This window comes from Anser anser (assembly GCF_964211835.1).
Source record: "Anser anser genome assembly, chromosome: 7".
Taxonomy (NCBI): domain Eukaryota; kingdom Metazoa; phylum Chordata; class Aves; order Anseriformes; family Anatidae; genus Anser; species Anser anser.
In genome coordinates, this window is record NC_139727.1 from 14,297,366 (window position 1) to 14,320,183 (window position 22,818).

The 22,818-nt window shown below is 43.3% G+C and overlaps 1 protein-coding gene and 1 long non-coding RNA gene across 2 annotated transcripts; one reads left to right on the forward strand and one right to left on the reverse strand.

The window, feature by feature from the left end:
- Nucleotides 1–71: 71 nt before the first annotated feature.
- NRBF2 (nuclear receptor binding factor 2) lies at nt 72–15,012 on the forward strand. The gene is made up of 4 exons (XM_083843952.1): nt 72–238; nt 11,049–11,133; nt 12,721–12,761; nt 13,474–15,012. The coding sequence occupies exons 1-4, from the start codon at nt 185–187 to the stop codon at nt 14,188–14,190; spliced, it is 897 nt and encodes a 298-aa protein (XP_083700078.1). The 5' UTR covers nt 72–184; the 3' UTR covers nt 14,191–15,012.
- LOC310902438 lies at nt 245–15,681 on the reverse strand. Its single transcript, XR_014586726.1, has 3 exons — nt 15,073–15,681; nt 12,319–12,448; nt 245–10,258 (listed from the first exon to the last, which is right to left on the reverse strand). It is a non-coding gene; the product is annotated as an uncharacterized lncRNA (long non-coding RNA).
- Nucleotides 15,682–22,818: the final 7,137 nt, after the last annotated feature.

Consider the following 22,818-nt stretch of genomic DNA (forward strand, 5'->3'; position numbering starts at 1 on the left):
CGTCTCGCGCGCTGTCGCGAGATGTCGGCCGGCGAGGCGGCGGCGGCGCCGCGCTGACGGGCGGCGGGGCGGGGCCGGGGCCGGGGGCGGAGCGGCGCCGGCGGCCGGGCAGGGCCGGGCCGGGCAGGGCCGGGCGGTGGGGGCCGGCGGCACCGGGAGCGGCGATCAGGCCGCCTCCGCGCCCATGTGCCCGCAGCCCCCGCCGTCCATGGAAGTGATGGAGGGGCCCCTCAACCTGGTGAGTGCTGGGCGGGGAGCGGGGCCCGCCCGCAGCCCCTGCTCCGGGAACGGCACCGGGCCCGGCCTGGCTGCGGGGCCCGGCTGCAGCGGGCCGGGGGTGGGGGAGGCCGGGCAGGGGACGCGGGCCCGCGGCGGGCGGCTCTGAGGCGCTGGAGAGGCTGCCGGGGTGCGCTCTGGGGAGGGGAAGCGCCCCGCCGTCCTCAAGTCAGCATAACTCTGCCCGGGCTGAGCCCCTGGGGCGCCCCGGCGGAACGGAACCCCCTCAGGGACCCTTTCGCCAAAAACAACCGGGCCGTGAGCAGCCCGAGCTGCCGGCCGCTGCCCCGTGACCGGCTCCCGGCGGTCAGTCGGTGCCCGGCTGCCTTGCGTGTCTCACCCAAGGTCGTGTGCTGGCCGCGCCTCGGGCGCAGCGGTGCTCGCAGCGCTCCCCAGCAGCTGCCCTGGTCCCCAGCCCCGGGCAGCACCCAGCAGCACGGCTGTGCCGCCCTCGGGAGCGGCTGCCGGCCCGGGGGGGTTAGTCACGGCCATGCTCGCCGTGGGGATCTGCATCAGTTCTGTTTTTAAATCAACGTTTATTTGCGCCAGCCTGCCAGCAGCCCTGCCAGACCCTTCACTGCCCCAGACGGAGCCAGCCAGGTATTTGTGGTTGCTCCCTAGTTTCAGAAAGTCTTGGAAAATGGGCGTTGTAGACCACCTGTGGAGGTAGGACTAGCAGCATGGCAGGAAGGTGGTCTTGTTCAGAGCTGAACTGAAGGTGTGGAGCCATGACAGTGTCTGTATCATGCTGTCTCAGACTTCTTACTCTCTGTAACAGAAAAATGCCCGAAACAAGGAGCAGCAGGAAGGAGATAGTTCTTGTAACAGCAATGTGAAATGTACAAAGTCAGGCAAACTTGCAGTACAGTGATGCAGGAAGAATAAACTACTGCTGTTCATAGACATTTTAGAAAACCTTTTAGAAGTAGGTCTGGTGTATGGGCTTTTAAGGAGAAAATGGTAACTGATATTTACTAGGTAGTGTCTGTAAGCAGCAGCTTTGTGGCAGTGCAGATATCACCAATTAGCAGGGTTTCTTACTGAGACCATGCACTAGGGATTATGAGTGACAAGAGTATGACTAAAGCTTGGCTTCTGCCCGAAAAGATGATGCTTTGACCACAACAGTAGAGTGCAATTACCACACCTGTCTAGCACCAGGCTAAAAATAAGATCAAGACACTTTGACATAACGGATGATACAGGAAAAGGTTGCTTTATATAGTCCTATACAGAAAGCTACAAAGTTGTCAGCACATATGTCCCTACTCCATTTTAAGAAGTGTCCTGAAACACTCAAACTTTTCCTGAAACTGCTACAGAATGCAGTCATGGATCTTCTTATGTGGAAAAACTCGCTGTCTTCAGGCTGTATCAAGTAACTTATTTTTCCCCAAGCTCTTGTATTCACCATCCCTCTCTGCAGATGAATTTCATATTTGTAACAACATTCAGGGGAGGTGCCAATTCTCCAGTGTAAGAATATTCATTTTAGTTACTGATAATGTTCAATGTCATGTACTTCTCTTGCTTCTCCTCAAAATCTCTTCTAGCTCACGTGGATCAGAAGAGCATAACTTTTTCCAGAGATGCCAAACCATTTGAACAGGAGAGAGGAAAAAAATCCTAAGCTATTAACTGGTTTAGTCTACGCTAACAGTTAGGCTTATTTATCTGATAACAATGACTTTTGTCTTAAGTACAAGATATTTTCCTTCTTTCGGTGCATTGGTGGTTGCTAATTTTAGTGAAATGGCTTTTTCTAGAGTTAAAAATTTTCATTAGAACTTGCTATAATTCTTGGATGCTGCTCACTTTGTCCTTTGAAGCTCGCATCTGGTCTTAGATACTTAGAAGCAGGGGTACTGTCCCGATTTTCCTAGGGATCTGAACTGACAAGAAATCCCTAGTAGTTTCGCAGTGTCTTAATGTCTCCATTTCTGTCAACATGTAGCACACCCACTGCACTTAATCACTTACGTTAGTGACTTTCAGTTACGTATTTCACTATTTGCTTAGCTTTCCTAATTACAGGTGGCGTGCCATACCTCATCTATTCTGCTGACTTCGGTTACATTATCTATATTTCAGAGAATAGAAATCTAACGTATTTGGATTAAAGTATCTGGCCTTAATTAAAGCCTTAAGATGTTTCTTTTTCTTAAGTTTAATTAGATTTTTGTTTCCATAATTTGCTGATTTCCTTCTGTAGGTGGCACTTGACAAACACTGATTTGCTTTCCAGAGTTGTTTTTAATATCTATAACTTAACAATGTTTGTTTTATTTAACTGAGTTTTGATAGATGACCCTCAAGTCTAATGACTTCAGTGAGAAATGTACCTGTCTTCTTAGAGTTTGGACTTCAGTTCATAGACTTAACTTATTTTTATGGTTTGCCATTGTTGCATGCTTAACAGATAATTATGCAGTCTAACCCCATCTTTCCTTCTCTTAACCTTTCCAGGGCTTGTGCTACAGTACTAACTGCCAATTTGATTTTCCACTGAGTTGTCCTCAAGGTATCCATTGTATCCAGTGATACTTCATTTAGGAATAAATTGAGACAACTCTTCCCAAGTCTGTTGTGATCCCAGTTATTAGCGCCGTAGGAAAGTGTTTTGGGGAAGCTTTGATACCCGATCATTTATTTGGGCTCTTCCTCTTGCCCTCTTCCTTCCTTCCTTCTTCTGCCCGCCTCCTGCCTCCACAGTGTGCTGTATGCTTTGCACACAAATGTCATCTAACTGCAAAAGAACGGGTTAAAGCCCTGATCCTTTTGCTAAGAAGGAAGCCAGTTCCTCAGCCCTGCAAGTACAGTATTACACCAAGTTACACCATGGAACTTCACACTGCTATGGGCTAAGTGCAGTCCCTGCACCTGCAGGCAATCATATAGTGGTTATCTAGTCCAGCTGAACACTTGTTTTCAGTGCTGTAAACTAAGGCATGTCAGCATTCCTTAACAAATTTTAAAACTTTTACAGAAGAAAAAAAATGAAGATAAGTCTCACAAGAGAAGAGGCCCTGTAGAAGCTCTTACCTTCATCTTTTATGTGCTACCTACTGTAGGGGCAATTCCTTCTGCCATCTGGTTTAGGCAAAGAATTCTGGTTTCAAACCCAGTGACTATTTTAGCCTTAGGTATAGGAGAAAAAGGGGTCAGCCAAACACCTTTGAAGAATTTTCCATACTTCAGAATCATAACAGCACACAGGTGACCACCAGAAGCTTGAAAGTAACACAGTAAAAACATGAGGCAAATATTAACAACCTCAAGAAGTTAAAAAGGAAACTTGTTCATTGAATGGAGTCCAGCATCCAAAACCTCATAACTCCGTGGACTTTAATACCTCTGTGTAGGTATTCAGCTTTCCTGTAGGACACGTGCTAAGGAGCCATACCACATCTATCTACCTTGTATTTCTCCTACAAGATCACAGCATTTCGTATGGCATATAGTAAGATACAGTTTGAGATGTGGTGAATACTATTTTCTGTAAGTTTCTTGAAGTATAAGGGTAGCTGGAAAAGCTGTTTTGCTGAAAACTAGAAAGCACAGACTGGTGGCTGGAGTGAAAATAATACAACAATGTATGTACTGCCAGACTCATATGTAATGAAAGTTTTTAAACATTAATGCTGTGAGACATTGGTAGCAATTATTCCAGTGCAAGCCAGTCAATGGTCTACATTAACAAATGGTTTGTAACTGAAGCGAATACCACATCCAGATGAGGGTAAAATAGCAGGCAGAATATGGCATATGGAAAGGGCAGGGGGGTGGGGGGTGGGGAAGAAGGCATCTCTGAAAGTTTATCAGAGACCAAAGAATTGAGACCACGTGGACCAATGTGTTTGAGATTTAATGCCACTCTGTACCTCTGTTGTTTTGGCTGGGGGGAACAAAAAAAAAAGTCATGTTCATCTATAGAAACATGCACTGAATCCTGTTTTTTGTTGATTTTTATTTTTTAAATAAAGCATAACCTGAAAACTGCTATGCTTGCTCTTTCAATGTAAAATGAAAGAGAGAAAGGCATATACACTCAATTCTGAACTCAGACTAGAGGAAACAAGCTTTTAGGTAGTGAAAGTGGAAGAGTCTCATATAGACATGCCTAGCAAAGTCTGTTTTTACCATGGTAATAGCAGCATTGTCTTGGCTTTCCCTTTATACGTGATACATATGTGGGTATCTTTTCAGTGAAGGGAAATGTAAGGTGTGAACCACAGAAGCAGCAGCACATCTGAGGAAAGTGAGTGGAGGTACTGAGGTGATGCCGGGGATGCTCAGCTGCACACCCTGCTCACTACTAGCCTGCCTGGCTCAGCAACGTGGTATTCAGGTCATTCAACGTTGCGTTCATGTCATTACTCCTCAAGCACAACACGAGCCTGTTCTGCGTAGCAGGTCTAACACCTTGCAGGAGCTCCCAGTCAGGAACATAACTGACTAAGCTACAGGTGGCTGACAGAAGGAAGCATCATTTCCTCCCTGCTCTCCGTGCTGTTTGGGTAGCTACCAGCAGTTCCTTTCTGCTGTGTCACACTGGCATCACAGGCAGGGTACATGTGTATCACTGAGCCACGTGGTTCAGCTCTGAGTAAGCGCGCTTAACACGAGTCTGAAAGGCCAAAATGAAGCAGTCTGCCAGAGGCCTGGTGAAGCAGCAGGCTGAAGCCTTTCTGCCCGACCTCTTGGAAGCTGTTGCCCAGAGATGGCCTCTTTACCATTAAACACTTGTGGTGCTGGTTCAGTTGTCCCTAGTGAGGGTAGCTCAGTTGCCGTGTCATCTGAACCATGTAGTTTAGGGCTGTAAGTGTGCAAACAGGAACCCAGATCGCTTTTACTGTCAGGGCAGTGGGACCGTTCTCCTTTAGCTTATAACCTCCAGTTACCAAGACCTGCGTATACCTACTGCAGCACTATCTAGAGGGGAAAAGCATTACAAAAAGCAGCTGGGAGCTGTAGGGATGCGAAACAGCTTTGAAAACCAACTTAAAGTATATAGTGCTTTTATCATATTAAATGGACCAAATGGAAGAGAATGAGGTTGACCTGAGTATTCATTAAGAGAAAGGATACCACAGCTTACTGAAGTTGCAGGTGATCGGGGAAATAACTGCAGCTATGCCTGCATGGGGTTTGGAGACTCCACCTAGCCTGAGCACTGTGTGCAAGCTGGTTTTGTGCCAGATCTCTTAAATGCATTTACATGGTGAGGAACTCAGACTAACCTATTTTATTTTAGATTTGGGATAGGTTGGGAACACACGCACAGTCAGTTAGGGCTATTCAGTGAATTAACGTTGGTTGGCGAAATGACAATAAGTTGGTTGTTTGTCTGCCCATATATTTAAATTCTAATACTACTGCTTACAATAGAGTTGAACTCCAACATCTTTACAGTTCAATAAAAAGTGACTGAGGAGTCTGTTAATATTGAGAGTACATTCTCATGAGTTTCACATACTTATTTTGCTCTATAGTCACAGTAACTTGTAATTTACAGTTGAGTCACTGTTCTGTCAACCTTGCTAAATACAGGCTTTAAAATACAAAATTGAGCTAGCATGTGGCTAGTGGTATTGGTTGAGCAGCCACAATGGGTTGTGCCATTGTTTGTTTCTCCTTTAGTCAACTCTGTCTTTCTCCAAAGCATACGAGGAGTATTTTTAAGGGGGCTTGCTTCTGTTGATAAAGCTACATGTTGCCCTTTCTTTAGGTTTAGTGGCAAATATATTCCCATTGTTTAGCATAAGTTATAGGACAAGATTTTTAAAGTTATTCTTGCTTTTAGTGTAACTGCCTGGAAATACAAGCATTTTCTGACTTGTTTGTGTGTGTGTATTGAGGAGTGGAATGGAATAAAGAGAGAACACTAGTATAAAACTTGACCTGACTGGTCCAAGAATAAACTATAGCCATCTACTAAAAAAAAAAATAATAATAATAGAAGAAGCATGATAAACACTTCCAAGTTCACTGGTTCCAGGTGAAAATGGGTTTGAAAGACACTTGTGTGTGCGTGGAGGAAGCGATGAGGCACTACTTCATCCCACCCTTCGTGGTCTGCTGCTGTGCAGTTCTACACAGAAGATATTCAGCACACTGGTACAATACTGAAGCAATGATGAGGTGCATTTTCTTATTCTTCCTTTCCCCTAAATACATTCTTAGGAAGACAGCCCTGTATCCTTAAGGAAACAAACCACTGGACAGATCGCCCATCTCTCAGAAAAATACCTTTGTTATTGCTTTCAGCATTAAGCGAGCATAGGTATTGATCCTTTCTGGCAAAGATGACTAGTATCCACAGTTCATAGCATAGAATAGATGGTATTAGTGGCAAACTTTGGTTGCAACTTGAAACATTTACAGACTGTTATACTGCAGATAACTTTCTTTGCAGTCCAATTTGCTCACGCCCCTTTACTTTAGTAGCTGGGTTTTCCTGCCTTTGTAACTTCATAGTAAGTAAACCACTGTAACCTGCAATTCATAATCGTATTATAATATATTAGTTGCTAAATAGTCCCTTAAAATTAAGGGAGAAGGCTGCAAGGTTAACAGTTTATGCAAGACTTTGTCCAGTGCAGAACAGTTCCCCTTCTGAGAACAAAGGACAACAAAACACACACAATACTGTTTCAACTACATGGGGACTGTTGCGAATTACTGCTCTAAGGAGAGGGTGGTGGACTTCCCTATTTGAAAGCCAGTAGCACTACCTCTACCCTTTAGAAGTACTGCAGGATGGAGCATGCTTTTGCACTGTTACCCTCAGCTCTGTAAGAGCTAGCAATCGACTGGAATCACACGGGAAAGGCAGCCTTCTTCTGCACCCTCAGCCTAAGCTGGGATCCTATGGCGGTAATCCTTTAAGTCATAGTGGTTCATCTTCCCTAGAAAGAAAGTTACTGCATTTGTTTCTTTTTGAAGTTTGAGAGTAGTACAAAATCTGGCAAGCGGGCCTTGTGACTTTGTTTCACATGGCCTGCAGGTGCATCATTGTCTAGTTTATATTGGAAAGTATTAATTTTAAGGCTGCTAAGGAAAGCTTTAAGCAAAGAAATACCTATACTGCTGCTTTAGAGTGGGATTTGATTATTTTTTGATTCTGTTGCTCAGAGGTTACCTAGGCAGTGGTTTGGGTTAGTTGGGTGGAGAATCAAAGGGGAGCACTGCTCTGGAACATCAGCACTGACTTACAAACGTCCCTCAGCATCTCAGCTACAGCTGGGAAGCGAGGAAAGCTGTCTGCCTTACCTGCTTCTGCAGTTCATCCAGGGGGCTTGAAGTGACTAAGTACGGCACACACCGATCCCTTCAGAAGCAAATACTTTGGAGTAACTCGAGGAAGCTTTTTAGCTTGGTCATCTGTCATTCACACCTGTTTCCTCTTAGGAGAGTCAAGTTGTTACACCTGTCCATTTGCCTACTGGGAATTCCTGCTCGTCTGGATGGGGAGGGACATCTGGAAGTAGTTGCTGAACTGCTTCCCCCCTCCAAATCCATAGCTTGTTAAGAAATTATAATTATTCTTACACCACATCCTACATATATTTCCAACACTGCAACTGGGAGAGGAAGGAGAAATCAGATACGTAAACCCACTGCGGTTGTGCAGCGGCTGTTTCTGCAGTCATCACAGCAGCAGTACCAACATCAAAGCAGTCCTGTTGAATCTGTTAGGGGCCAGCAGAGCAGCTTCAGTATCATTGGTGTAAACACCTTCCTTTAGCATGACATCAGGCTGGGGAGAGACTCGAGAGTCGTTTTTCCCACTGTATGATACAGGGCCCATTCTTCCATTGCCAGTTTTATAACGGGATACAGACCACTGAGTTCAAAATAGCTTTGCTAACAATGGTTGGATGCTGTGTCTAAGTGTAACTGAGTGCTAAGAATAAACCAGCAGACTAGACAAGATGTAGAAGCTTACCCATGATATGTGGCATATTAAGCAAGTGCTTCTGTTGCAGATTCATCACTTGCTGCTAGGAAACAGCACCACAACTTTCTTCAGACTGCTGCTTTTGAATGTTCTGCCATGAAAATGGGAGAAATTCCTTGGTCCTTGCACAATCAACTAACTGGAACAAGCATTCGCAAGGTGGAATAACTAACAAATTTTTCCTTGTCAAGCTGGCAGGAAAACATACAAAATGAGGAATTTCTTTCCCCGTGACTGGCTGAGAACACCTAGCTTTCTTACAGGAGGCTGCGCTGAATCACTGGATTTCCTCTGATCCTGTTCCTAATGGGGAAGGCTGGTAGATGGGGGAAGGCAGCAGGATGAGATGTCCTGACATCTAGATATTTTGATGTAACAGCAAGAAAAGTATTTTGACCTCGCAGTCAAAGAATCCTCTTTTCTTTTTGCTAGCACCTCTGATCTGTGTGTTTTTTTTTTTCCAAATTGTTTATTCATGGTCTAGCCCAGCTTCTTCAGACTCCCTTGAACTTCACTGGGAGTTAACTGAAAATGGAAATAATTTAATTGCCACACCAAATAACAACTCACTGTCCTCAAATGATCTGCACGTGCTTAAGTGATTTGAATATGACCATTCCCCAATTGTTTAAAACATATGAAAATAACCTTTGAAAACAATCCATTTTTGTATGTGGAAACTAACAAATAGAACCAGTCCCTTGGCTTTTTGACTTGCTTTCTTCATTCTTTTGTCTCTAGCTGTTTCCTTTTGCCCTTTCTTTTAGACCCACCTGTGCAGTTTGCAGAAGAAGCTGTACCAATATCAATTTATTGAAAAAATTGTTTTGCAAGGAACTAGCTCAGGTGTTTTTATGTGCATGACATAGCTAATTTGTAACTGAATGACCTGCCATGAGTAACCGAGGAGCTGGCTCTATATGAGCTGTTACTCATTTGTTCTTACCCAGGGGAAATAAGCTTCTCTTTCTGGCATATGTCATTTGTAGGAGTCCATAGAAAACAACCATAAAATAGATGATTTTCCAATAGAAAAACACTTCATCTGCTGAGATTATTTAACCTCAGGGCAGAGGAAATAAAGAATGCTGGCAGTGCTATGAGGATTGAATGAAGATGAGGAAGAGGAGTATGACTGAAGTATTTGTTGTGGAGAATCAAGGAGGTTTTTGGTGTTTTTTTAAATACTCACCATATTAGCATAGAAAATCAGTTTTAGAAAAGCTGAATGTCTAAATGCAGTGATATAGCTGCTAGGGATTGCTTAAGAACAGTTGTTTCCCAAAAGAGGGTTTTCTGCAGAAGTCATTCTCTTCTGTGGTGTCAGAGCTGCTAAAATTCTGGTAGAAAATTGAACTTACTGTAACAATTTGGGTGTTAAGTCAATTTGGAGGACAAAAGTGACAAAGAAATTGATCTGCATTTTGGAACTTTTTTTAAATGGTTATTAGTACAAGTATCATGTTAGACTTGATAGAATCACGTCACTGTCTTGTTTGGATTATCTTACATTTGATGTTTCTACCAAAATTGCAGGAGCAGAGAAAAGTGTAATTCCTGTTAGGAACCAGTTGTTCTCACTTTTTGGGACAGGGACAAATGCTGTCATTTTTATATTGCTCCTGGAACGTGCTTCAAGGGAGTCAGTGATTTACATGCACCAAACGTCTAAAGCCTGATGTGATTTATGCCTTTGGGTGAAAAGAGGAAATAGAGAATTTCTACTGGGCAGAGATGGAATTAGAGAGGCGGACTGCAGGCCTTCAGTTCCGTTACCCCTACAAGTTTCCTCAGTATGGATTTGGTAAAGGCTGTCTTGAGAGACTACAGTCTTTTAAGATGTAGAATCAGACAAACACTTTGGTTTCTTAACTGTCTCGTGTTGTTTCACAGAGCTGGTGCCTGGTACTTAACATCTATTTTCTTCAAACTCAGCATGGAGTGAAGCAGCCATGCATCCCGTGCGTTACTGACGGTTGTGCCAGCTGAGTGCTTGTAGCTGTTCATATCACAAAGCTTCTCCTGGAGAAAGGGCCACAAAGTTCCTATCTTACAGTAACGACAAAAAGATGTGCTTTCATGAATGCTGCAGTGCTCATTATGCAATATTCTTTCTCAGTAAGCATATGCAAATACTTGCACCAATTGCTTGCTTTCAGCAACACTAGTCTACCCTAGTGGTTTGCATTAGTAGCTTACAAATGCCGGTATAGACTTAACTGTTGTACAGCAAGGACGTGACTTCGATACCTTCAGCTATGGCTGTACTGATTCCATTAATTGATGTAAGCTGCAAACAACCAAGGTCTTTTGTACTTTCTTCGACTGAGAAGCAAAGCTTGCTGGGGATGGGACAGCAGAAAATGGCAAACCAGGGATAAGCTGTAACATTTCATTTTCCAGCTCTGTAGTTCAAACATCTTGCATTCTGCTGCCTAAATTGGTCCTAAACACTTTCAGCTTTTTGTAGTTTCTGTGGCCTCTTGGTCTTTTTACACAGCTACAGTGAACGGTCGCCTATGAAGGAGAGGATATACTTTTGGAGGAGAGCTTCAAAAGGCTTTTATTGTGTACACACTGTCTTTGCTGCATTAACGAACTCCAGTTCCTACCTGTACAGTACAAACCCTTGTAAGGCAGTATTAAAAAAAGAAACCAAATAATACATTTCAGAAGGGACTGGGAGATCTGAGCGTAAAGGCCTGAGAACTGGAATCAGTGTAAGACTTTTAGATATACCAATTACTTCAAAAACAGATCTAACTATTTGTTGGTTAACCCTCATTGATGTAACACTCTTTTTAATTTTAAGGCTCACCAGCAGAGCAGAAAAGCAGACCGCTTGTTGGCAGCAGGGAAATATGAAGAAGCAATTTCTTGTCACAAAAAAGCTGCTGGTGAGTAGATATTTCTCACATTCCAGTTTTTAAAATCAGTTTCCAGATTTGCGTGTTTCATGGGAGCATCTCGTTACTTGCAAAATATTATTTTTATTCTTTGCTTGTGAATTTGTTTTTCAGTCCAGATCAACGATCTTTTTAGAAACATTTTCTCAAATATGACCAGCTGAAGTCAGACATTTCCAAAGTTGATTTTGCTGGGGGTGGTTATCACTGCTAAGGCAGTTCTTGATTCAAGTCGAAGCCAACACCTTGTGTCGTGTACAAAGTGCAGTTGGGGACCTACTGTAAGCTGGTTTTGCTTTACACTTCCTTTTTCCTTCACTTCTTTCATGGCTGAAGTAATGTGCTTTCTATTGATAAAGAAAATACGCAAACTTTTTATGACAAAAGTTTATTTACTTCCCTTTCCTAATATGTAAGTCAAGACAGCTAATAGCAAGTAATGAGCTCGGCTTCCCTAGAAGTTGAGCAGGACAGCAGAGCACATCACAGGCCTTGATGCGGTGACTGACAGCGTCTCCGAAGTGAGACTTTGTGCAGCTACCTGTTCATTTAACTAGTCATGCTTAATTATTTGTGGTGGAGTCCCTCAGCTGGCTGACAGTGTGGCAACTGCTTGGCAGAAGAAGAAAGAGGAAATCTTAACTGGTGCAATAAGTAGGACATTTCCAGTGACAGGGCTTGTGTGTAGAAAAAATAAGTGGCTACTCTGAAGATCGTAGCCTAGATACCAGGCATTCTTGCTTTCCATTCATAAATACTAGAAAACCCCATAGAATGAGAAACTGAAAATTGGTATTTATGAGTAGGAAGAGCAATGAGGGATAGCACATATCCTGATATGCAGACTTTTCTTTTTGGTTTCCTTCACTTCCTATACCAAAGCAAAACCAAATAAGGTATTGAATGTTTCTTGTTTTTCTTCAGTTGATGATTCTGTGTCATTATCTTACAACCCGAATTTGGTTAAGAATTTCTTATGTCTTGTCATTTTCAGCACTAGTAAGATACGGTCAAAGTCCGAAGTGCTGCTCTGCGTCTAAGCCAGCACATTTTTTGGTCTGAAGGGGAAGTTAACGAAAAAAATGGGGAACTACAGACTGTACCTCCTAATCAAGAATATAATTAAAGCATGACTTAATAACACAGGTGCATCATGAGAGAGAGGATTTTACTTACCACATTTTGTTTTAAAATGCATGTATGTTAAGAGTCCAGTCCTTGTCTGTGTTTCTTCCCTTCGTGGTAAAAGTTGTTGTTCTGCGACTTTCTGGAAATGGCTGCCATGATACTAAGCTCCTGTCCTTCTCTGAAAAACAAATTGTTAGCAATCTCAGCCAACAGGATGCCATGGCAAGGGTGTAGCATAGACTACGTGATCTTACAGTAAATTTTTTTCTGATTTTTGAGAAACAGCAGGTGTTTCCAGCCTCTGTAGTTTGGTAAATACTTTGCATTTTGACTACTTCTTTTATGTGGGAATTCAGAATATGAACAGCCTGAAGCCTTTTCTTAACTTTTAAGGAAACATTCATGTCTTATAACCTTGCCTAACACATTTATCAATTTTCTCTTTTGCAGCATACCTTACAGAAGCTATGAAGCTGACCCAGTCAGAGCAGGTGAGACCCAAGTGCAGTGGACACCAGAACTCTGTTGTGTATCTGTGTTATATCGTGCCCTCGCTGATCGTATCCCTCTAGTACTCCATATTGTTTTCTGAGATCCACAGCAACTACACTGGGAGGTTTGGAAGTGCAGAGATGCTAGTCTTCCTTGAGAGTTTTTGCAAGTTTATGTGGAGCAGGGATAGGAGAGCTACTAACCCATCCAGGGGTTCCCTGGCAATGGTTTCTAGCCTGTAAGGTGCCTTCAAGTAGGTGATAAAACTAGTTTCATGGGTAACTTTTGCTCTGAAGCACTTAGGCCATTTTGCTGAGACACAGGAGCTGAGTATTTCATGTACAGTGTGCCAAATGAACCTGTTCTTTCTTGGTGTTGGTTACAGATCAGTTAAACTTCTCGTGCGTCTGCTCAGGGGTATTATCACTGTCTGGCTAGTGATTTACACACCCAAAAAAGACTAAATGTTAACTCCTGAACAATACCAGCAGTTGTATTAAATGTGAGTGATATATCTGAATCTCTTGCATTGCACAAGCAGAGAGCACTTCTGGTTGGATTTACTGTCTGAATAACAAAGGCTCCTCCTCTCCCTGGGGCATGCTATGATGCTGTTTATGTAAATATTTACAGGCATGTAACTTTACTTGCATGAATATTCAGGTGGATTAAGGATCACCAATGAAATTGTTTAATCTTGTTTTTACTCAGGCTCAGCTATCACTGGAATTACAAAGGGATAGTCACATGAAACAGTTACTGCTCATCCAGGAGAGGTGGAAAAGGGCAAAGAGAGAGGAAAAGCTGAAAGCCCAGCAGAACGCTGACAAAGAAGCAGCTGCACACCTTCAGACTTCTTTTAAGCCACCTGCTGAAGAATCTGATGATCAGAATGTCTTGGTTCCTGTTACTCAGAAATACAGCCCTTCCACAGAGAAACACCTACATGATATTCAGGGTGTCTTTGACAGAGACCCGGATACACTATTATTTCTGCTTCAGAAAAAAAATGAGCCAGTGGAAGCGTGTATTGGCAGTAAAGCTCCTAAAGACGACAAAACAATAATAGAAGAGCAGGCAACCAAAATTGCAGATTTGAAACGGCATGTAGAATTTCTTGCAGCTGAAAATGAGAGATTAAGGAGAGAGAATAAGCAGTTAAAAGCAGAAAGAGCTAGACTCCAAAAATCTCCAGTAGAGAAGGAGTTGGATGTAGATGCTGACTTTGTAGAGAAGTCAGAGTTGTGGAGCCTGCAGCAACACTCGGAAACTACTTCTTCAGCTGCAACTTGGCAAAAGTTTGCAACAACTGCGGGGAAGGCAAAGGACATTCCAATACCCAACCTTCCCCCCCTGGACATCCCATCCCCTGAACTCCCTCTGCTGGAACTCTCTGAAGATATACTGAAAGGACTGATGAATAGTTAAAAACCAGGAAATAAGTGCTCAATGTAGTTACCTAAACTAAGAAAAGGGAAAACCACCAGGACAATGATAACCTGAGGGCAGAAACATCTAACACAATCCTACTGTTGGAGAAAAGGCATTAAGCAACTTTGTTACTGTGAAATACACATCATATCTGATCTACTTCATAAAACTTAAAGGTACCATAATCGGTATAAGATGGCAAGCTCTTTAGTCTTTCTCCCAATGTTTCAAACCAAATGACTGCCTGGAGAATGTTTCATGTAACACAATCCTTCAGGGGTTTAAAGTATACTATATGTAATAGTTATCTATAATGCCATAAATGATGGTGCAGAACTTAACTGTTATGGTTGCCAGTTGGCTGCCACTTCATATTGAAAAATGCTTTCTAGCATGAATTTAAACTGTGCATTTCATTATGCATAACTTTGTTAATTCAGATACAGTGCAATTTTTACACCTCCTAGATGGATTTATGTGCCACACTCTATACTCCTGACTAAGTTAACCTCAAATCAGGAGAGATTTAAATTTCCATTCTATGAAGGAACCAACTTATTAGTTCTGTTGATGAGTTTTTTTTTTGGTTATCTGTTTACATAACTAATCAGGGTGCATCAAATCTAGCTATTGGTTTCTGTATAAAGTGACATTGTTTTAAAAAAATCTATACTTAAGGAAAAATACCCTTTTTGTTTTCAGTGATGCATGAATGGAAGTAATTCTAGCTGGCAGTATTTGATTGAACAAGAAATTGTTTACAGCTTAACCTGATTCAAAAAGGATATGAAAATAAAATCCAAGGTGTTTTGACACTAAGTGCGTGTTAAATCTGTACAAACAAATTTAGATCTAATGGTGTTAGCACACAACACTCACCTGAAGTTCTGTGTTCAGCCGTCAGCAGATACTGGAAAGCTAGGATAAATTCAGAGGGCCTTATGTGTACATAAAGTGACTTTGCTAATAGCTTGCTTAAATACCTAGAGAGAGGTGAAGTGTCAGAGGAAGCAGCACCGTGCGCTTGCCCAGAGACAGGCTCCCCTGGGCTGAAGGAATCGTGCTGCGAGAGCTGTGCACACCCATGTGGGCTGTTGGTTTCTGCGCCAGGCGCTGCTGCTCAGCTCCTTCCAGCAGGGCTCCGGCAGTGCCCAGCCCCGGAGCAGCGTCACCCGAACCCAGGCTTTCCTGCCGCAGGGCGTGAGGGTGGCGGCGTGTCCTGGGGGCAGGCGTTAGCTCTAGCTGTTACTGATTAATGGAAGGTGTTGAGTGTTGCAAGCTACCCCATTCCAAGTTATTCTTGAGTGTTACAAGGTAAGCTTGCTCTTTCTAAGGGTACTTTTTTTTTTCCAGAATAGCCTGGAAGTACAGCAAGGACACCTCACTGCTGTGCAAATTCTCCCCATGCCTCTGTATGCCTGGTCTGTCTCCTGTGCTTGCTTGAAGGGAAGTAGGGACTGCAGGCTAGAAAAAGCTATGGAAGCAAAGGTAAGATGAGTTCATTAGAGGAGGTCCCTTGTGCTGAATTGTAGCAGGAAACTAGTCTTTTTTTTGGGGGGGGGGGGGGGGGAGTTTTTTTTTTCCTGTTGGAGCAGTTTAGCACGTGGTCCCACGGTACAGCTGTGGTGAGGTAACCTGTTCCAGGTCAGCCCCAGCCCGCTGCTCTCAGTAAAGTGCGAGTTACGTTCTCCGTTGTCATCTGCCTGGCTGGCTGTTACAGGTAGTAAGTCAGGAGAGCACAGTGTTTCTATTCTTGTAAGTAACGCAAAGAAAATGGCGTGTGCTCACGGGAAGGAAATCAAATTATTTAAGCACCTATCTCATGTCACTGCCAGGGCTGTTAGCTACAGACAGACTGGCAGCTGTCTCTGCAAACAGTAGCCGTAGGAGAAAAGGAAGCAATTTTAAGCCTGGCTACCTACTTCTAAGAATCAGGAGTCTAAGCAGGGGGCAGGGGAATAGCAGGTGCCACCTCTGGTTCTTTTAGCCACAGCTGTTTGTCCTTTCACATCGCTGCATAAACAAAACACCAGATCTGAAGAAGGAAGCTACTTCTCCGTAGGAATATCACCAAGTAGAGGCAAACTTTATGCTGCCACTTTGAAAGTGCCGTTGAAAATTTTCTCTCTTGCAATTCAAACATTTGTTTACTCTGTTCTTGCAGTCTGCCCACTAAACGCATGAATGCTGCTGAAAACAAACTTAAGGCAGCATGGTTTAACACTACTCCCATCAGTGGTGCAGAAACAAGAATGAACATAATGTTCTCTTTAATAGGATAGGAGCTCCTACACTGTGGTTTAAAGTACTGCTAGCATTACATGAGCCATGGGGAAAGCTATTTCTTGTACAGTGCACAGCCCATCCTAGAGGTGGAGCAGGTGATACCACTCAGGAGTCAGACCATGGCCTAGCGAACAGCTCACGTGCTCCTGGTGATGAAAGAGCCCTCCCTAGCACTGCCAGCCCCTTCCTCCCTCCCTTCCACGCAGCAGTGTGGTCAGCCAGCCACAAAGCCTCCCAGGAGAAAGATGTGGGAGCAGATGGGATCATCCTTCCTGGCACCATGGGACGTTTGAAAAAAAAACATCTTACAGCTGAGAACCCGTTGAATAATGACTTTTTACAAAGTGCTTTAAATTCTGGGCAAAAAGCCAAGTGTATGGAATAAGCACAGAATATCAACTTTTCTAAGAAAGGTATGTTTTGATATGTTTAGAGCTAAGCAGTCACATGGGTCATTTAAATAATGACAAGTTATATAGAGAATACTATGACAGAACAAGTTTTAAGGATACATGGCAGTAGATCTAAGGAAATTCTGTTCAAGGTCTATCAGCAACTAGTTTATGCCCCAACAATTTAGAACTGTTTTAAATAATGACCGCCTTTCAGCTTGTTTGGGTTGCATTGTGAAATGACAAAAAGCAGCACCCAATTTTCCTTCCCTGCGCCGCTGGGTTAGTTTGCATTGCTGTTTACACACCCTCCTCCCAGGGACAGCTGTCTTTTCCTACCACCTCACCAAAAGATGGGGTTTTGAGACCTGTGCTTGGAGGAGCCGCCGTTCAGCTGCAGGATGTTCTCTCCTCCAGCCTCTGCCTGCTTTTGGACGCTGCTCCGCTTGCTGGGCATTTTGTTGCCACCGACTGCCACCTGGCGGCCGCGCGGCGCCTTGCTCGGCTCCTATTAAGCCACAGAGACCCTTCTCGTCTCTTGCAGGGTCTTTTCCTTGCTATTACCCTTCCCCATTCTTGCTAATTCCCCAGGTCCTTCAAGAGTGACGAAAAGATGCAGTATGTGAGTACTATACAGAAAGTAAGCAAAGCAATTTTCATGAACTGTAGCAGCAGCAGCAAAGTGGTAAGTTATAAATGGGCATACGCTGTAACCAAAGCCTCTCGCAGTAAGTGGAAAGGTTCCCATGGGCTTTAAATCTGATCTGCATTGTTTTATAGGACATACATAACAAAAAATGCTGCGGTCCATTATTTCAAAGTGTCTCACCAAGAACCAATTTTAACATGTGTCCAGACACTGACTTCTATTCATAGACTTTGCTTTACCACAGAAACCTCTCTTGTCTTGGAACACAGAAATATTATCCCTGTTGAATATAGCCAACATATGCTTTGCAAAAAAGAAATTGTAATTACCTGGTCTCTGACTATATCCCCACAGAACAGGAAACCAAAGAAAGGCAGCTGGGAAGCAATGTAGCGTCTCCTGGGAATAAAATCTGCAGACTGCACCACCAGTTGATACTTAAAATGACAGCTAAAACCAAAATATAGAAGTGTTGGGTTTTACATTTCAGACTTACATAAAGGGAAAATTGGATCTTGTGACCTCTTCCTCTCGAGAGCGTTTTCATTTTCAGGAACTCTTTGGCCATGAACTCCTTCCTACTTTCATGTCAATAGCAGCTCTTCAGCCATCTGCAATTCCTTTTGACCTGTTTTCAGTGAGTGACAGAGACTGCCCTATCAGAAACCCATACCTGATCTGAGTCATCTAGAAAATTGGTGGCAGCCATATAAATACAACATCTCTTCCAGGCATAGCTTGGAATAAACCCAGATTTATTTCACATCTATCCTCCCTGTTTTAAGAGAAAAACATTGAAGGCGAGTTCTTTAAAGATATGAAAATGAAAACAGGCTAGAAAAATAGATGACAAAATCCCTTGTTTATTAAGACTAAAAATACTGTAGAAAACAAACAGTAGAACTGTCTAAAAGTAACCAGAGTGGTAATGTGCTACCACAAATCAGGTAAAGCCAGACGATGTTTACCAAAACTTTCTGCCTGAATGCGATATGAAGTTTAACTGTATAAAAAAATTCATTGCTTTCATAAGGCTCAGAGCTACAGCCATCTTTTCCCACACCTCCTTTCTCTCCCATGTTTGTTTTACAATCCAGAAGTAACCTAGACTTACCCAGGCTTTTTGTCCTGTAATCATTTGAAATGTTCCCCCTGGCCTATTTGTTGCAGGAGTCAAGGTATTATTGAGATCAAACAACATAAAATCCTTAGAGCTGTAAAAATACAGGATTTCCTGCCTTAAAGCTACTAAACCCTCCTCTTTAATTCCACTAAGGAAGCACAGAACTATGATAAAACCACATGCCCTGGGAATGGAAAAAGCAACGGGCATCTGTGTCAAGAATACAGTGTATGGTACGGTTGGAAGGTACCAGGAATGTTCACTTTGATGCGTAACAAAAATCCTGTCTACCATTTAGCTTTAGAAAGGTCCATGTTTAAAATGCAACTGTCTGCAGACAACGCATCAGGTAAAACATATCTTCAATTTGCTCTGAGGCAACATTTTCCTACTAGCTATATATAGATTGTAACTTCCTTTTCAAAACCTAGAAAAACAAATGAAAAAAGTACAGAGGTTAGTTTGTGTGCACGTCTAATGCTACAAATCATTTGCCCCTTGGTCAGAGTTTCCTAGGTCGCCCTGCTGAGATGGAAAGAAAGGGATGTGGCCATGTATGCTGCATCAGAGCAGCCCCCACGCCACTGTGTGCTCCCCCGGCCTCCGGGGGCACACGTACCATGGGAACAAAAAGACAGAGAAGGACAACTGGCACTCCTGCGAACAAAGAGCAAGTCAAAAGGTGGAAAGCAGGAGCACAGTGGAAAGCTGACGGTCTTTGAGGCAGAACTGGGGGGAGCTAGGAGGAGAAAGCGTAGCAAAGCCTGAGTGTGAGAGTCTCAACAGGGAGAGGCAGCGTATCCAGTGCGGATGTGGGGGAGAGCACAAACATCCTGCACGGGAAAGCAGCAGAATGGGGCACAGTGGCTGTGGAAGGAGGAAGGAAGGGAAATTCCCAGTTAGGGCGCAGGGCGGAGAAGGCTGTCAGTTGTGAGAGCAGGAGAGGGCTTCACAGGATGTCACGGGAGAGGGTATGAACAAAATTACCACCTACCGAGAAGGTCAGAGAGCATGAGAACGTAGCGCTGATCAGATGGAGGTTTGGTTTACACACAGAGATCTGAGCAATTTCCGTGAAGCTGCAAGAGTAAACAGATTTTCAAATCAGATTGTTACAACCCCGTATTGTTTGACGTGTAACAGGGCCCGGTTTCACTGCCAGAGATTCCAGTAATCCAGCAAATTCTGTTTGAGCTGAAACATGTACACAGACATCCACCCATGCCAAAATAGTTCAGGTCATAGCAGCCCCGCTTTGTTCTTCGCTGATTGCTTACTCTTTGCTTGTGACCTCTGCAGTTACAATAGGAAGTGCGCCCATTTAATGTACAGCTCTACCCTGGATGGCAACGAGAAAGAGCTGGAAAGGGGCGAGTTAAGGAGGGTGTACGTGGAGAGGAGCATTTGCAGTTTGGACGAGTTTGAGATGTGAACTTTCACAGGACAGGGAAAAAAAATAAAAAAGAGAAAGGAAGTTTCATGGAGAGCAAAGTAGATCAAGAGAGCTTGTTCTGAATAGGAAGGTGGTAAAAAGACAACATAGTACTTCGTGTTCTTGTTCTAGAAGTTGACAGTGTTCCTGCAAACAACTGCAGCTGTTATCGTTGAGTACTTTTGGCAACACTAGAACTGTTCAGACCACAAAACCTCCTAAAAAGTTTTTGGGAAAGGAAGATGAGAAGAACATGCCCACCAGCACAGCCTCAGAGAACACAGAAATGGTCCAGAGGAAAAAGCTAATCTGCAAACAACCCCTAACACACACACAGACACTTTCAGTCTCAGACATCAGCTATGACAATCTCACTTTGTACTGGCCTTAATGCTAACTCTGCTTCCTGCACTGATTTCCTGTATAGGAGCAGGGAGCTTAACTTCATTGTGAAGGAGCCAGAAATCTTAAGACACTGAATAAACTAAGTTTGGGAAACCAAGTATTTAAGATAACAGAATTTTGGCCTCTTTTACTGGTATTGGGAGTAGCCATTACCTTTAACATTTTTTTGTGGTCTGCTAATGCACGCAGCATGTGACTCGCAGTCTCTTTGAGTTGATGGCAGAGGCGCTTTACAGCGCTCCCCGTTGTGCTCAGTTTGTGCCACGTTTACCTTGTTCACTCGCTCCTGGCTTCTTCCCCTCCCGTTAGTTACTGGGGAAACACTGTCACTGTTGTGGGCAGTTTATAGACATCTGCAAGCGCAGCACAAAGTCAATTCAGAAAGCGATTTGCAAAATGCATCAGGTGTTTTTTACACACTACAAACCATCGGATATACCCATTCACCACGTCTTCCAAACTACTTCTGGCATGACCACCCATCAATTTACTTCACATTAACTCTACTAAGCAAATCAAGTAGATAGTTAAACTCTATAGTGACTCTACGAAGAAATCCTATTTATGCAGTTAAAACTATTTTTTTAATCTTATCAACTTATCTTTGCTAAGAAAGCAGCAAAGGTCTACTTACCCCAGTGGCTGTGCAGCATTCCACGCAGCACGGAGGCTTGATCCCATCAGTTCAGCCTCTCTCCAAAATGAGATTTTTGTTTTCAAACCTGTCAATCTCCCTGCCTTTTCTTTGGGAGGATTCTCACTGCTTCTCCACCCATTTCAACCACATTTTCGCAGTACAATGTCTTTGTCATATACTTACAGATTCACCAGCAAAGGTGGGAGAGGAACAGGTGGCCACAAAGAACTGTAATAGTCACACATGGAAGTAACAGCCTCTGTTCAGCTGCTCATTCAGATCCCAGCTGAGGTAAGAAGTTACATCTTCAGCCTCGGAGACCCAGGTGGGGATCGCTCCCCGGCTCCCTAAGTCCCGCAGGGAGGAAGGGGCAGCCTGCAGTTCCCCACGGGGCAAAAGCTCAGGCCTCCAGAAGCACTCGGGTGCTATCTGCTGAGCAGTTAGGGACAGCAAAGCACCTGGGTACGGTTAAGACGTGGAGCAGGAAGCCAGGACAGACACAGTAACTGCTTTCTGTCAGTAGCTGGAGAAACAGATTGATTCCATTCAGCTCCACTACAAAGAGGGTCCCAGCACAAAGAGTGAGCTATGATGACGCCCATGGACCGTGCCCTAACAACTGCACTTTGTGTGGGGAAAAATAAGTGGGGGGAAGAGAATCTGACCTGCCGGTCTGCAGCAGGAACGCACGTTTTGGTGACCTCAAGACACTGCACAGATGTTTCACGTACTGCACCGAAACTCAAAGAAATATTTATACTTGAGATTAAAATTCGCTCATTTACACATTCTAAACTTTAAAGGAAGTACAGCAGTCTAGTTCTGTGCTATACACAGCTTAAGTTCATTTGCTGCATGTAACTGGTTACGAACTCCAGAATCAGCTGCCAAGCACAGTAACGTTAACCCCAACATATTTCTTTGCAACTTCATATGAATTCAAACCAGTTCAACAAAGAACTTTTGGAGCCCCAAATCACCTTTGTTTCTCTTAAGATACTGTCTTAAGGCTCTCTCTTACGAAAACTCATATGCAACTACTATTTTTTTTAATCTATCAGACTTTGTCACCCTCAGAGCAGTATGTGGGATACTTACTGTCCCATTATGGCCAAACAAAAAGCTAGGTAACGGCTGCATCTAACACTTAAGACAGAAAACTAAACATTTGGATAGTTTGAATAATTCAAAAAATTTATGTACAATTTAGCTCTTCAGACAAACCTGAAGAGCCAGAATGCTGCTCAACTGCCGAACAAAATTTATCGTTATTAAATAAAAACAAACATTGTGGTGTTTTTTGTTGTTGTTGTTGTTTTTTTTTAATGTCATTATTTTGCTCTATTACTTGAGCTGCAAAAAGCCAAGATGCTATTTTTTTTCCTGTAGAAATTCCTTTCCCCCTTCACCGAAAATACATGTTGGATTATTAAAGACAGAACATAAGCAATGTTTAAATTGTTTTATTCTGAGCGAGGCTCTTTTTGGCTCAGCCATTTGAACTGTGCTCCAGCACTTCCCTTCGCAGTTTTGTTTCAAACCCAGAGAGGGCAGAACGGTGCACATCAACCACGGCAGAACATTTCAAGCGTTACAATAAGCGACACCGAAGCAGAGATGCACTGGCAATTACTGTGAATGAACGACTCGGGCTGTCACAAATATGCCACAAACATGAAGAACAAACACAACGAGACAACA

Excerpts from the sequence above, each read along its gene's own strand:
- NRBF2 (XM_083843952.1), top strand. The coding sequence starts at position 185 with ATGTGCCCGCAGCCCCCGCCGTCCATGGAAGTGATGGAGGGGCCCCTC. Across the intron at positions 11,134-12,720 it reads TTGTCACAAAAAAGCTGCTG|CATACCTTACAGAAGCTATG; the intron begins GTGAGTAGATAT and ends TCTCTTTTGCAG. Across the intron at positions 12,762-13,473 it reads AGCTGACCCAGTCAGAGCAG|GCTCAGCTATCACTGGAATT; the intron begins GTGAGACCCAAG and ends GTTTTTACTCAG.